At 53.6% G+C, this 15,017-nt stretch overlaps 5 protein-coding genes across 5 annotated transcripts; all 5 read left to right on the top strand.

Annotated features, from left to right (window-relative positions):
• Positions 1–828: 828 nt before the first annotated feature.
• On the top strand, positions 829–3,914 carry PMA1 (plasma membrane H+-ATPase; the record flags this gene model as incomplete). Its single annotated transcript, XM_051497570.1, has 6 exons — positions 829–837; positions 908–1,232; positions 1,280–2,683; positions 2,735–3,205; positions 3,255–3,794; positions 3,850–3,914. The coding sequence occupies 6 exons, from the start codon at positions 829–831 to the stop codon at positions 3,912–3,914; spliced, it is 2,814 nt and encodes a 937-aa protein (XP_051352217.1).
• Positions 3,915–4,690: 776 nt separating this feature from the next.
• J4E92_006198 (uncharacterized protein) lies at positions 4,691–5,690 on the top strand (the record flags this gene model as incomplete). The annotated part of the gene is made up of 3 exons (XM_051497569.1): positions 4,691–4,877; positions 4,936–5,095; positions 5,144–5,690. 3 exons carry the CDS (start codon positions 4,691–4,693, stop codon positions 5,688–5,690), a joined length of 894 nt encoding a protein of 297 aa, XP_051352216.1.
• Positions 5,691–6,061: 371 nt separating this feature from the next.
• J4E92_006197 (uncharacterized protein) lies at positions 6,062–7,822 on the top strand (the record flags this gene model as incomplete). The annotated part of the gene is made up of 2 exons (XM_051497568.1): positions 6,062–6,142; positions 6,191–7,822. The coding sequence occupies 2 exons, from the start codon at positions 6,062–6,064 to the stop codon at positions 7,820–7,822; spliced, it is 1,713 nt and encodes a 570-aa protein (XP_051352215.1).
• A 1,399-nt stretch (positions 7,823–9,221) lies between these two features.
• J4E92_006196 (uncharacterized protein) lies at positions 9,222–10,451 on the top strand (the record flags this gene model as incomplete). Its single annotated transcript, XM_051497567.1, has 2 exons — positions 9,222–9,295; positions 9,368–10,451. The coding sequence occupies 2 exons, from the start codon at positions 9,222–9,224 to the stop codon at positions 10,449–10,451; spliced, it is 1,158 nt and encodes a 385-aa protein (XP_051352214.1).
• Positions 10,452–10,987: 536 nt separating this feature from the next.
• Positions 10,988–14,742, top strand: RPC2 (DNA-directed RNA polymerase III subunit; the record flags this gene model as incomplete). The annotated part of the gene is made up of 3 exons (XM_051497566.1): positions 10,988–11,002; positions 11,052–14,508; positions 14,579–14,742. 3 exons carry the CDS (start codon positions 10,988–10,990, stop codon positions 14,740–14,742), a joined length of 3,636 nt encoding a protein of 1,211 aa, XP_051352213.1.
• Between the last annotated feature and the right edge of the window lie 275 nt (positions 14,743–15,017).

The raw sequence follows: 15,017 nt of genomic DNA, 5'->3' as shown, positions 1-15,017 counted from the left end.
CGCGCTACGTCATGTCGAAGATGATCTGTGACAATATTTGGTCGATTTGAATTGGTGACATGGGATAGCCATGCTAGGCGCGGGCTTAGGATTCTACCCACGGAAGTTTATCGCGCAATACACCACCACGAGTCCTCGAGCAGAACATCATGAAATCAAGTAACACGATGAGGGTCGTATACGTTGCGGTTTCTAGACGATGAAATTATGGTCTGGTGTCTTTTGCTCATACTAACGCAATATAGACACGCAGACTACATACCAAACAGATTGCGATGCCAAATGCACTAAACCCCAAGGGCCGAGCTAATAATCTTAAGCCCTGGAGCAGGCCGCCGCAGCTCACAATCCCAGCGATCCCGCAAGCTGGCCACCTTATCTTGGCGGCTGGTTCTCGACGTGACCCTTTAACTTCAAAACAGGCTAGGCTGATCATGCGCGTCCTTGTGGCCTCATCAACCCGTGGGGTTCTCACAACATTCCGGTCAGAGTCGTTCCAACCCACCTCGGTCGTTCCTGCAGGCCCCTCCGACGACAAACGTCGCGTTGCGCGATCGCGACTGTGTTCTTCAACGCACCACGCGTGGTGTCTCGGCTCAGAGTTGTTGTTCTGCGCTCTGAAGTCTTTCCCGCGCAACGATGCCTCAGCGGAGTCCTTTCCACGGATGAAAGCGCATTGGCCACCCATCACTCAACATCGACGCTGATGCACTCGCAACGTACTTAGTCGCTCCGCGTAACCGACAAACATTTCTTGGCCGATTGTACCATACAGAGAACAAACTGCATATAGTGTTTGACATTATTAGCGACTAGCATTACATCAAGATGTCGGAGGTGAGTTGACATAGAGCCTCAACACTAGGCTTAACCTACCAGCCGTCTAATCAGAGCTGACTAAATGCAGTCGCCAGCCGGTACGTCGCCGGATCGCGACGGCATATATCCAACAAATGGCCAGACATACGACAAGTACCATTTCCAGGAAAAGAACGTTCACATGGATGACATCGAGTTGGACGATGAAGAAGAGGATGAGGACATAGACCAGCTCATCGAAGATCTGGAGTCACAAGATGGAGAAAATGCCGATTATGAAGAGGAAGAAGCGCAGCAACCAGGCGGCGCACGCCTCATCCCAGAAGAACTTCTACAGACTGACACGCGCATTGGCTTAACGTCCGCAGAGGTACTCGTACGGCGGAAGAAATTTGGCGAGAACAAAATGAAAGGTACCTATACTACTTTCCCACGATCGGCGCTTACTCACCGTATGCAGAGGAGTCAACGAACAACTGGGTCAAATTTCTGATGTTTTTCGTCGGACCAATCCAATTTGTCATGGAAGCGGCTGCCATTCTCGCTGCAGGACTCCAGGACTGGGTCGACTTTGGTGTCATCTGCGGCTTGCTCCTTCTGAATGCGAGTGTAGGCTTCATCCAAGAGTACCAGGCTGGCTCCATCGTGGAAGAACTGAAGAAGACGCTGGCCCTCAAGGCTACTGTATTACGCGACGGCACTTTGATTGAGATCGAAGCATCTGACGTGGTGCCTGGCGACATTCTGCAAGTCGAGGAGGGCGTCATCGTTCCAGCTGATGGGCGCATCGTTACGGAGAATGCGTTCGTGCAGGTTGATCAGTCTTCGATCACGGGAGAATCATTGGCTGTCGACAAGCACCGAGGAGATACGTGCTACGCATCTTCCGCCGTCAAGCGTGGCGAGGCTTTCGTTGTCATCACAGCTACTGGCGATTCGACGTTCGTTGGACGTGCAGCATCGCTCGTTGCCAGTGCTTCCAGCGGGCCCGGCCACTTCACCCAGGTACTACACGGCATTGGAACGATTCTGTTGGTTTTGGTCATCGTATCATTGCTGGTTGTCTGGATTAGCTCTTTCTATCGATCCAACGACATCGTCACTATCCTCCGGTTCACACTCGCCATAACGATCGTCGGAGTGCCTGTCGGCCTTCCTGCTGTTGTAACGACGACTATGGCAGTCGGTGCAGCGTACCTAGCCAAGAAGCAAGCCATCGTGCAGAAGCTCTCCGCCATCGAATCGCTTGCTGGCGTTGAGATCCTGTGCTCTGACAAAACTGGAACATTGACAAAGAACAAGCTCTCCTTAGCTGAGCCATATACTGTTCCAGGGGTGGATCCAGAGGATTTAATGCTTACTGCCTGCTTGGCCGCATCGAGGAAGAAGAAAGGTATCGATGCCATCGACAAGGCATTCCTCAAATCTCTACGCCACTATCCGCGTGCCAAATATGTGCTCAGCAAGTACAAAGCCATCAGATTTCATCCATTCGACCCAGTATCCAAGAAAGTTCAGGCAGTCGTCGAGTCACCCCAAGGTGAGCGCATAACATGCGTCAAGGGCGCTCCACTTTTCGTGCTTCGGACTGTTGAGGAAGACGGTGAACTTCCAGAGCATGTCGTAGACTCGTACAAGAACAAGGTCGCGGAGTTTGCTACGCGCGGATTTCGCTCGCTTGGTGTTGCTCGCAAGCGCGAAGATGAGCGCTGGGAGATTTTGGGCATTATGCCATGCTCAGATCCTCCGCGTCACGACACGTATCGTACTATCAACGAAGCGAAGTCACTGGGTCTTTCCATCAAGATGCTGACTGGCGATGCCGTTGGCATCGCGCGAGAGACGTCGCGTCAGCTCGGCCTAGGTAAGGATATAACTATCTCGACGCGTAACCCTTGGCTGACTCTAGACATAGGCACAAACATCTTCGATGCTGAGAAGCTAGGTCTGAGCGGCGGCGGCGAAATGCCTGGCTCAGAGTTCTATGACTTCGTCGAAGGTGCAGATGGCTTTGCAGAAGTGTTCCCACAGCACAAATACAACGTTGTAGAGATTTTGCAGCAGAGAGGATACCTTGTCGCGATGACTGGCGATGGCGTGAACGATGCGCCGTCGTTGAAGAAGGCAGATACTGGCATTGCCGTGCAAGGCGCTTCCGACGCCGCCTGCTCTGCTGCCGACATTGTGTTCCTCGCCCCCGGTCTCTCTGCAATCATCGACGCGCTGAAGACCTCACGCCAAATCTTCCACCGCATGTATGCTTACGTCGTCTACCGTATCGCGTTGTCACTACACCTCGAGATCTTCCTGGGCCTGTGGATCGCCATACTAAACGAGAGCCTGAACCTACAACTGGTAGTGTTCATCGCAATCTTTGCTGATATTGGTAAGCATAACTCTACACGTTCCTCTTGCATGGGCTAATTGAAATGTAGCGACGCTAGCTATCGCATACGATAATGCGCCGTACAGTCGCACTCCCGTGAAATGGAACCTACCAAAACTCTGGGGGATGTCAATCCTCCTTGGCGTCATCCTCGCTGTAGGTACCTGGATTACAATGACGACAATGCTGCCTTACCTCACAGGCGAGCAGCAGGGCGTCGAAGGCGGAATTGTTCAGAACCACGGCCAACGTGATCCAATCCTCTTTCTCGAGATCACTTTGACTGAGAACTGGCTTATCTTCATCACCCGCGCCAACGGCCCATTTTGGTCATCCATCCCTTCATGGCAGCTAGCAGGCGCCATTCTGGTCGTCGACATTCTCGCCACATGCTTTACCATCTTCGGCTGGTTTGTGGGAGGAAGAACAAACATCGTTGCCGTGGTCCGTGTTTGGGCTTTTTCTTTCGGCATCTTCTGCATCATGGCGGGAGTGTATTATATTTTGCAAGGTAGTCAAGGCTTTGACAATCTCATGCATGGAAAGCTTCTCAAGAGGAAGCAGAAGCAGAGGAACCTCGAGGACTTCGGTAAGCACAATGGGATGTCTGCATTTGACAGCAGGCAATTGCTAACGCTATCTAGTGGTTTCGCTGCAACGCGTGTCGACACAGCACGAGAAGACGACGTACCATGAGAAGACGAAATAGCATTTCGATCTTGACGGTGGGTTGCAACCACGTCAGCGATCCAGCGTCACGCTGTAATGCGGATGGGTTTGATCTTCTTGACACGGACGTAAGGGCTAGTAGGAGGCGTTTGGTTGTACGGGCGGCAATAGCGATATTCAGTCATCTTCGTAGTGTACTATCTCGCGCGACTTGTATTCATATTTCATTAGGAAGGGAGCCGGAGAGCTGCGGGTTGTAGAACTTGGTACAAGCAAAGTAGACACGACGATGTTCTCAACATCTCGCGATGCATCATACTGCTGTAATCGCAAGGCATTTCATTACTTCTCCATAGTTCGTATCATATCCTCTAGTGCTTTCATCAGGCTAGCCAACAGTAGCTTGGGCGACCAGTCAAGACGGCGCTTCGGACATGCAGGAACACAATCCTAGAAGCAGGCAGCTCGGCGCATGTTAAACAGCTTAGTGATTTTTAAATAGCTGTCCTAGTACAGTAGCGATAAAGCTCTAAGTTTCGAAATGGTGCAATGAAATGTATTTTATCGGGTTTTGGGGCAGGCGCTCGCGGTGACGTCGCTTGCCAGCATCACCCCACCTTCGGCATTGGGCCACGCGCGGCATCTTGGTAATCACGTAACACAGTAGGACTTAACCGCCATCATACTCCTTCTCAGTCGATGCTCAGTTGCGCTCGAAGCATAAGTTGTCCCGCCCGACACCAGCTTAAATTCAATCGGATTTCGTCTCACCACATCGGAACACCCTTTCTACCACCAGCAAAAGCATTCGCAACAATGGCCAACCTCGACATCACCATTCCCAAGTTGAAGCTCAACGATGGTACTTCGATGCCAATGCTAGGCTACGGTACTGGTACTGCCTGGTTCAAGACTGGCGAGGAAAGCAAGATCGACCAGGCTATCATTGATTCTGTCAAGATTGCGACCAAGCTAGGATACACGCATCTTGATGGCGCCGAGGGTATGTTGATCGCCGCAGTCTGTGCAACGGGTGTGAGAACTTCGCTGATCATTGGTAGTCTACAAGACCGAGACTGAGTTAGGCACCGCGATCAAAGAGAGCGGTATTCCACGTGAGAAGCTGTATGTCACGACTAAGGTCAACAACGACAACATCAAGAACATTGCGGGAGCTATCAAGACCAGTCTGGAGAAGTTGCAACTGGACTATGTTGACCTGTATGTTTCTCAAATTTGCATCAACCATCTAAATTCTGACGAGCATAGGTACCTCATCCACCAGCCGTGGTTTGCAGGCTCGGACGAAGACCTCCAGAAAGCATGGGCTGACATGGAAGCCGTTCAAGCATCCGGCCTCGCAAAGTCCATCGGCGTCTCCAACTATCTCCCTAACCATCTCGCGGCCACCCTAAAGACCGCGAAAGTCAAGCCAGTATGCAACCAGATTGAGCTCCACCCCTACCTGCAAAGGTCAGAACTCCTTGAATTCCACAAGCAGAACAACATTGCCACCGTCGCATATGCGCCTCTCACTCCTGCCACCAAAGCCAAGCCCGGTCCTCTGGATGACTACGTGGGAGCACTGACGAAGAAGTATGCTGTAGGTGAGAACGAGATCTACCTTAGGTGGTGCATGGACCAGGATATTGTGCCGATTACGACGAGTGGAAAGGAGCAGAGGCTGAGTGATTACTTGAGGGCGAACACGTTCAAGCTGACGCCTAAAGAGATCAAGGATATGAATGAAATTGGACAGAAGAAGCATTTCCGCGGATTCTGGAACCACATCTTCCAGGACAATGATCGGTCGTAGTGTAGCAGCCCTGGAGCTGTATGAAGCAGCACGTGGGTCATGTCTAATGTAGCAGACCAAGAGTATAGAATTATGCATCTTTTGTCAACACAAATATATTGGGCTTGTTTGATGTTGTTTGAAAATTGCCTCTGAAGTTCCGGCGCGGGTGAATACAACTAACTGCTAGGGCTGGGGTTGGGGCGACCCCGTTAGCGCCAAGGCAGGCTCTCAATCTTTCGGCGCGAGCTCAGCAACTTCCACCTCGACTTCGACCCGTCGCGCATCACCCTTTGCACCCACCCACATCGCGCGATTGTATACACGGACCGGGCAGTGCATATCATCAAACATCACGAGTTTTAGTGTCGCGCCGCGCAATCCCTGCCGCCATGTCAGGCGCAGTCGCAAAGGGCAAGAAGCAGGTGAACAAGAACGCCTATCGCCGGGCGAAGAAGAAGCAACAGCGCTCTGTAAGTAAACCACGCGCGTCGCAATACATTATACTGATAGCCATACAGGAGACACCGTCAGAGGCCGCTGACTCTGCGCGTGAGAGCGAATCTCCCGCACCCGAAAGCGACAGCAATAACGAAGCACAGGCGGTCAAGCCCGCGAACCTTCTCACCGTTGACGATATCGCGAACCAGTACGACCTCGACGACCCCGCCTTTGAGGAATACAAGAGCGTCTTCGAGAAGTTCAGAGAGCCGACTGAGGAGGAAGCGGCGACCAAGGACGAGGAGAAGCCAGAAATCTATCTCTCCGACGACGACATCCCCAGCGAGGACGAAGAAGATGGCAAGCCCAAGCTCTCCAAGAAGCAGCGGAAGCAGATGAACAAGTTGTCGGTCGCGCAACTGAAGTCACTGGTCCCCCGGCCTGAGTTGGTCGAGTGGACGGATGTGTCATCCTCAAATCCACAGCTGCTCATCTCCATCAAGGGAGCGAAGAACGTTATTCCGGTCCCGACCCACTGGTCGCTTAAGCGCGAGTACCTCTCATCGAAACGCGGTATCGAGAAACCTCCGTTCGCCCTACCCAAGTTCATCCAGGAAACTGGTATCGCAGAGATGCGTGATGCAGTACTGGAAAAGCAAGCAGACATGACGATGAGGCAAAAGCAGCGAGAGCGCGTCCAAGGAAAGCTCGGCAAGCTCGACATCGACTACGCAAAACTATACGATGCCTTCTTCAGGCGACAGACGAAGCCAGAGTTGACGCGGTACGGCGAGGTCTACTACGAGGGCAAGGAGTTCGAGACCAATCTCGTCAACCTCAAGCCCGGCGAGCTGAGCGAGGAACTCCGCGAGGCTCTCGGAATGATGCCAGGTCATCCACCCCCTTGGCTCATCAACATGCAGCGCTTCGGTCCTCCCCCATCCTACCCGAACATGCGCGTCCCTGGTGTAAACGCACCGATCCCTCCTGGTTCCTCCTGGGGCTTCCAGCCCGGCCAGTGGGGTAAACCCCCGATCGACGACGCTGGCAAGCCACAATTTGGAGGCGATCTGTATGGAACAGCCATTCTGGAAGAGCAACAACAGCCTACTCATGTCGGCGAGCCTGTAGAGCGTGGTATCTGGGGAGCACTACGAGCTGAGGGTGAGAGTGAAGATGAGGAGAGCGACGAAGAAGAGGAGGATGACGAAGATGACGAGGAGGAAGGCGACGAAGACGCGAGCGGCATCCAGACATCGATGACAACAGCATCTGCCATGCCATCAGAGATTGGAGGAGCAGAGAGCATCGGTGGAGAGTTCCAGCTCCGGAAGCAGCGGAAAGGAATCGAGACTGAAGAGCCGGGTGTACCACGCAGCGCCGGTACAGTGCTTCCTGAGAAGAACATCTCGGCGAGTGGCTTCTTTGGCGGCGAGCACGCTTATGACCTGGATGCGGCTAGGCGCGACGCGCTTGGACACGCACAACGGAAGCGCAAGGCTGGAGACATCGATGTGTCGGTTGATGTCGACCAGTTGGCAGATAGTGACAAGCTTGACAAGGACGCACTGAAGAAAGAGTATGAGTCAAGGCAAAGAGCCGAAGCGCAAGGCCAATGGCAGAGTATCGATCAAGATGACTTGGCGGACATGATCAACCAGGAGAGCAGGAAGCGCACGAAGCGGGAGGACGAGCGAAAGACCAGGCGCTAGGTCTGTTGGTCAAGAGTCCGCAAAGGACATGTGTTTTGTACAAAAGATTACGGATTGCATTTTTCAAGAGCTCTGTCAGCGAGCCGGCGTCACGGATGTCAGTGGTCAGTAGGGCTTCGGCACATTCAGCATTGGGATACGGCGTTACATGCGGCAGCCAAGGTTGACCGCAGTTGAACATAATCAAGATGAAGAATTTCTCACTTCCAAGGACAAGAATGACGGAAGAATTGTATGCTGACTATGGAGGGGGCGGTACGTCTCGTGTCGACGAAAGGCTTGACGGATGCGACATGCAGGACAAAGGATGTGAAAGACAATAGCTGAAAACGTGAGTCAAGGGGTGGTACCATCAGACTGGGACGACAGACACGCAATGTCTTGGCTACTGAGGAGTAGATTGAGGCTTCCATTTGGAGGGCACCCAAAAGATGTAGCGATGTCAGGAGCACATGGATGAAGACACCAGATGCTGTCTGAAGTGCTATCTACGGAAATCTGGATCTACCGCGCACACGCACACAGTACCCTCTCTCGGCTGCCCGATTGCACATCCGGCGACCAAGTTGAATGTGAATCAAACGGTTGGCTGTTTGCAATGTGACTGACCCACGGCCAGTGCTCGCACGCCTCGCCTCCCCCGCACGTGACCTACGAACGCGTCCAGTCGCTGGAGGCTTGGCTCTGAACTTCTCTTTTTGCGACCCAACACACGACCAGCCACCACCGCCCAGCAAGCGCAGTCGTTAGCTATCAACCCGGACTAATCGCTACGACCACATCACTTAGTATTGTTTACCTGCGATAGGCACAGCACATCACCCTCGCCGCAGAAATGGACAGGGATCGTGAGCGAGATCGAGGAGACCGAAGGTTTGTCGACTCCAAACCAAGGGCCGCCTAGGCTCCGATGCGCAAACATGTTCCCAGGCATGTGGCATCTACTATGGGCGCATCTGCTAACATCGCCATAGAGACGACAGGTACTCCAACACATACCGTCCGCGTTCTCCTGGCCCTCGCCCACGCTCTCCACGCGGAGACAGCTACCGAGCCCGTTCACCCCCTCCCCGCCGCGCTTCGCCTCCTCCTCGTCGCGCCTCGCCCATTCGTCGCGGTATAGCTTCGGCAGATACATATGTTCCTGGTGGCCGTTCATCGCGTCCGCGCAGTCGATCGCCTGGTTTCCGGAGAAGATCCCGGAGCCCACGTCGCGACGACAACTGGAGGGCACGCCCTCGATCACCGCCTCGCCGAGCATTCTCGCCGCGACGGGAGGAGCCTAGACGTGATGACTACAGGGCAAGGTCACCGCTGCCGCGACGGGACCGCGATCAGTACGACTCGTATACTCGCTCCCCGCGACCACGCGAAAGGTCTCCACCACCGAGAGAGCGCGATGTCTCCCCAGCTAGGAGCCGGGGTATACGCTCGCCTGTTCGTCCGAGCCGGTACGAAGAGCCGCGCTCCCGGGTGAATAGGTATGCTTTCAGTCTCCCCTCGCGCCATGCCATTTGCTGACCTTATATGAAGCCCTCCCCGCAGATACTCTCCGGCCCGCGACACTCGTGATACGCGCGACTACCGACGCCGCTCACCCTCTCCAAGACGCGAGCGTCCCGACCCTTACACTGCGGATACATGGAGGAGTCGCAGGTCTCCTTCGCCAGCGCGGCCAGCATATGCTTCGAACGATGCGTCGGGTAGGGACTCCGCAGCGACGTCCCGCCGCTCTTCCCCACCGCCCATCCACCCCAGTCGGGCTGCCCTGGTAGAAGACCGACCAGTCAGAGAGCCCGCCTCAGCCCCAAGATCGCCTTTCCGTGAGCGTCTCCCCGATAGAGGACGAGACTACAGTCGCGAGCGAGAGCGGTCGCCTCCACGTCGACGCGACAGTCCTCCGACAGGACCGCGCGGAGATAGAGACTTCGCGCCTCCTACTGGACCGTCGTCGTCTTCGTACCGCAATGGCGACAGCAACTTTGTCAGAGCTCCACCAACGGGACCTTCCAGCAGGAGCTATCCCTCCCCTGCGATATCCCCTCCAGTTGGACCTTCGAGCTTGACACCACAGGCTCCCTCCTTTCCCCGGGGCAATAACCCTGTTCTAGCAGCGCCAACACGACCGCGTGGAGGTGGCCGCGGTGGCTTTGGAGGATACGAAGGACGAGGAGACTTTTCTGGCCCATCCTCACGACGAGGATCTTGGGGTGCAGGACCACGAGGAGGAGGCTACTACGGTGGTGCGCCATCCGGCCCACGTGGTTCCAGCAGCGGACCTAGTGGAGCCGCACCCTTTGCTCCCTCATTCCGCGGATCTAACAACTCTACTGCTACAACCTACCCCCGTACGATGCGCTTCCGAGACCATCTCTCCGACCTCCCCAAGGAGATCCCTGGTGGCCAAAGAGCACCCGAGTTGTACGACAAGAGCAAGATCCTGAAGCTTGAAGCCGAGGCGCAGAAGTTGAGAGAGATGATCGATAAGAAGGAAGATGCGAAGAGGCAAAAACTCAGGGAGTGGGACAGTCTTGAACGCGAGGCGGATACAGCTCAGCTGAGGGTTGACCTTGCAGAGGGTTCACTACGAAGCATAAACGGGGAGGCGGATGTCAGCGACGCCTTCTAGTACCGGCGTTCGCTGGGTGACGATCTTGCAGAGCACGACTGGTGATTTACGGCTTATGGCTCCTTGGCATGAAGCTTCTTGGAACTGGAGATGGTGATCCTGATTTGACTTGCATCTGGATCTTGGAAGATAGCTTTCTGGTGGCATAGCGGGCGTTGAATGGCATAGCATTGGTAGCAACCGAATCCTGATCACTAAATGCATGAACTTTGTCTGCCGATAACTTGTGCTTTACATGTGACGATTCAAAGCAGACTCTCAAGACACTTCTACAACAACAAAGGAAACTACCTTGAGATTTTCGTGATGCTCGTGTAAGCTGTAGGCGCCTTCTCTTTTCCGCTCGCGCGAGTCTCGGTGTCTGGATTGTTGGTCACTCACCCAGGGATGCTTTGACTACTGCGGATTACCGATTGGCCAGTATTAATTCTCACTTCTGACTCGCCGAACGCCAAATGTTTGCTGCAGCTGGTCGGTCGAACTAACCTACTCACCCGCCGCCTCAACCTTCGCCGACTGCTCTACTGTCGCACAAAATGGTGGGCAAGAAGGTACGAGGTCTCGCATGATTGTCGCGACCAGGGACTAATTTGCCTTTAGGAAGTCGCGAAGCCCGAAGCTGCCCCGCGCGGGGCCGCGAAGGCGAATGCTGCTCCTGCTGCTCCCGCAGTAAAGAAAGCTGACGATGCCATGGACGTAGACGCTGTCGGCGCAAACCCTCAGACGACAGCAGGCGACGACGCGACTGACCTCAATCCCAACGCTTCCACATCAGCAGAGGCGACGCGAAAACGAAAAGCGCCGCTTACCCACGCCAAAGACGAGTTTGCCGCCCTCCTCGAGCCCTTCTACTACGGAAAGAGTCTGACCGATCCGATCAATACTGCGCGCGATAAGTGGAATCTTCTGCCGGCCTTCCTGAAGACCAAGGGACTGGTCAAGCAGCATGTCGACTCATACAACCACTTCGTCGATGTGGAACTCAAGAAAATCCTCAAGGCCAACCGTTTCGTCCGCAGCGATACCGACCCCAAGTTCCTCCTCGAGTACACCGACATCCGCGTTCTCTCCCCTAACCGACAAGAAGAAGATGACCTCGACCACCACCGCAGTACCATCACACCCAACGAGTGCCGATTGCGCGACATGACATACGCAGCGCCGATAGTAGTAGACATCATATATACCCGTGGGAACTCAAAGGTCAAGCGGACGGGTATCAAGATTGGACGCATGCCCATCATGCTGAAAAGCAACAAGTGCGTGCTTGCAGGAAAGAACGATCGCGAAATGGCAGTCATGGACGAGTGTCCGCTAGACCCAGGAGGCTACTTTATCACCCGAGGGCAAGAGAAGGTCATCTTGGTGCAAGAGCAGCTGAACAAGAACCGTGTCATTGTTGAGAGTGCCAAGGGCATCATGCAAGCCAGCGTTACCAGTTCTACGCACGAGAGGCGAACGAAGACGTACGTTATTCAGAAGAAAGGTCTCATGTACCTTCGCCACAACACGCTCTCCGAGGAGATTCCGATCGTGTTCGTGATGAAGGCACTGGGTGTACACTCCGACAAGGAGATCATACTCTTGATAGCCGGCGAGGACACTGCATATCAAGACAACTTTGCTGCCAATTTCGAGGCGTGCGCAAAGGAAGGTATACACACCCAAGAGCGAGCGCTTGAGTATATTGGCCATCGCGTACGACTCGTGAAGAAGCCGCTCGGTACCTCGCGCAGTCGAAACTATCACTTAGAGGCTATCGAGTGTTTGTCCAACGTCGTCCTTCCCCACGTCCCAGTCGAAGGCACAAACTACCGACCAAAGGCACTGTACGTAGCTCTCATGGCACGTCGAGTTCTGATGGCCATGCAAGACCCGAAGCTTGTGGACGATCGCGACTATGTCGGAAACAAGCGTCTCGAGTTGTCTGGACAGATGCTGTCACTCTTGTTCGAAGATCACTTCAAGCGCTTCAACCACGACTTCAAGTTGAGCATCGACAAAGTACTGAAGAAACCCGTCCGAGCGCAAGAATTTGACGCCTTCTCGCACTTCAGTGTGCACAAGAACCATATCACTATGGGTGTCGAGCGCGCCATTGCGACTGGAAACTGGAGTTTGAAGCGTTTCAAGATGGAGAGAGCCGGTGTCACTCACGTCTTGAGCAGACTGAGTTACATTGCGGCGCTGGGTATGATGACGAGAATCAGTTCGCAGTTCGAAAAGACGCGAAAGGTCTCTGGTCCCCGTGCGCTACAACCCTCGCAATTTGGCATGCTGTGCACCTCCGATACACCCGAAGGAGAAGCTTGTGGTTTGGTCAAGAACTTGGCGCTCATGACGCATATCACAACAGAAGATGACGACGATCCAGTGCGTAAGATCGTGTTTATGCTGGGGGCCGAAGATATTTGTTTCCAGACTGGAGAGGAGATTCACGCAGACGGTGTATATAGTGTGTGTCTCAACGGTACACCTATCGCAGTCACCGACACACCTAAACGATTCCTCAACAGCTTCCGGAAACTCAGAAGAATGGGACGTATCTCCGAGTTCACTAGCATTCACATCGATCACGACCACTGCGAAGTTCACATCGCCACGGATGAAGGGCGAATTTGCCGACCGATGATCATTGTCGAAAACCAACGGTCCAAGGTAACTTCGCGCTACCTAAAGGCGCTTCGCAAGGGCACCATGGAGTTCGAGGACTTCCTGACAAGAGGTCTGGTTGAGTATCTCGATACCAACGAAGAGAACGACACGAACATTGCTTTGAAGGAAAGCGAAATCAACCAATACACTACACATCTCGAAATCGAGCCCTTCACCATCCTGGGTGCCGTTGCTGGTCTCATCCCATACCCCCATCACAACCAATCGCCCCGTAACACTTACCAATGCGCTATGGGTAAGCAAGCTATTGGCGCGATTGCCTACAACCAGTTCAAGAGGATAGACACACTGCTATACCTCATGGTCTACCCACAGCAGCCCATGGTCAAGACCCGGACCATTGAACTCACTAAATATGACAAGCTGCCTGCTGGTCAAAACGCAACCGTCGCTGTCATGTCCTACTCCGGATACGATATTGAGGACGCGCTGATTCTCAACAAGGCCTCCTGCGATCGCGGCTTCGGTCGCTGTCAGGTTCTGAAGAAGCACGTCACACCACTGAAGACGTATGCTAACGGTACCTCCGACCGTATCAACGCCGGCGCTCTCGATGTGGATAATACCAGCCATCAAGCCATTGGACAAGACGGTATCGCACAAGTCGGAGCACGGATAGAAGCCGGCGACGCCTACCTCCTGAAATCCATCCCCCAAGATACCGCCGGCCCCGCCACCAACGTCTACAAAGACAAGCCCGACAAGTACAAGATGCCTGACTGCAGCTATATCGACAAAGCTTGCATCACCGAGAACGAAGCCGGTACAACCTTGATCAAGCTCCTCATGCGCCAAACACGACGTCCCGAACTCGGCGACAAGTTCTCCTCTCGCCACGGTCAGAAAGGAACAACAGGTCTGATCGTACAACAAGAAGACATGCCCTTCAACGACCAAGGCATCTGCCCCGACATCATCATGAACCCCCACGGATTCCCCTCGCGTATGACAGTCGGCAAGATGATGGAACTCCTCTCAGGCAAAGCCGGTGTTCTAAACGGCACACTAGAATACGGTACAGCATTCGGCGGCTCCACCGTCGAAGACATGTCGCAAATCCTCGTCGAAAAAGGCTTCTCCTACACAGGAAAAGACTACCTCACTAGCGGTATCACAGGAGAGGCCCATCAGTTCTACACATTCTTCGGCCCGATCTACTACCAGAAACTCAAGCATATGGTACAGGATAAGATGCATTCGCGTGCAAGGGGTCCGCGCGCTATCCTCACACGACAGCCTACTGAGGGTAGGGCGAGGGACGGTGGACTGCGTCTGGGTGAGATGGAACGTGATTGTCTGATTGCGTATGGTGCTAGTCAGTTGCTGCTTGAGCGGTTGATGATTAGTTCGGATGCCCATAATGTGGATGTTTGTGAGAAGTGTAAGTCTCCTCTCTCTCTTCCCTTCTTCCCTCGACTCTTCTTTGAGATCTTTACTAATGATGATGATAGGTGGTCAAATGGGATACAGTGGCTACTGCAAGCTCTGTGAGAGTGAGAAGGCAGTTCGCAAGATTACTATGCCGTATGCTGCCAAGCTTCTGATTCAGGAGCTGGGTAGTATGAATGTCAAGGTGACGATTGGGTTGGAAGATGAATTTCCAAGGGACGCTTAGGAGAGGAGTAAAAGTGGATGCATGATTGGCGCTGATTTGGACGATACTGGGCTTGGGTGCATAGCGTGGCGTTCGTCATGATGATTTTATACATAGTGTACACGATTATGGAAATGTTTCATTTCATGAGATGGTCTACAGCCTACATCAACATAAAAACATGCAAAGTAGGTAACCTAACGTTGATGTAGGCTCCAGGCCTGTTCGGGTCTTTTCTTGTATAAGGTGCGGTCGTTGTTGTGCATTGTGGCGTTACGAGATTATATTCCCGTGCT

The sequence above is a fragment of the Alternaria infectoria genome (genome assembly GCF_024043175.1).
Source record: "Alternaria infectoria strain BMP 0036 chromosome Unknown scaffold_9, whole genome shotgun sequence".
NCBI lineage: Eukaryota > Fungi > Ascomycota > Dothideomycetes > Pleosporales > Pleosporaceae > Alternaria > Alternaria infectoria.
This window is presented reverse-complemented; position numbering and strand designations above follow the sequence as displayed.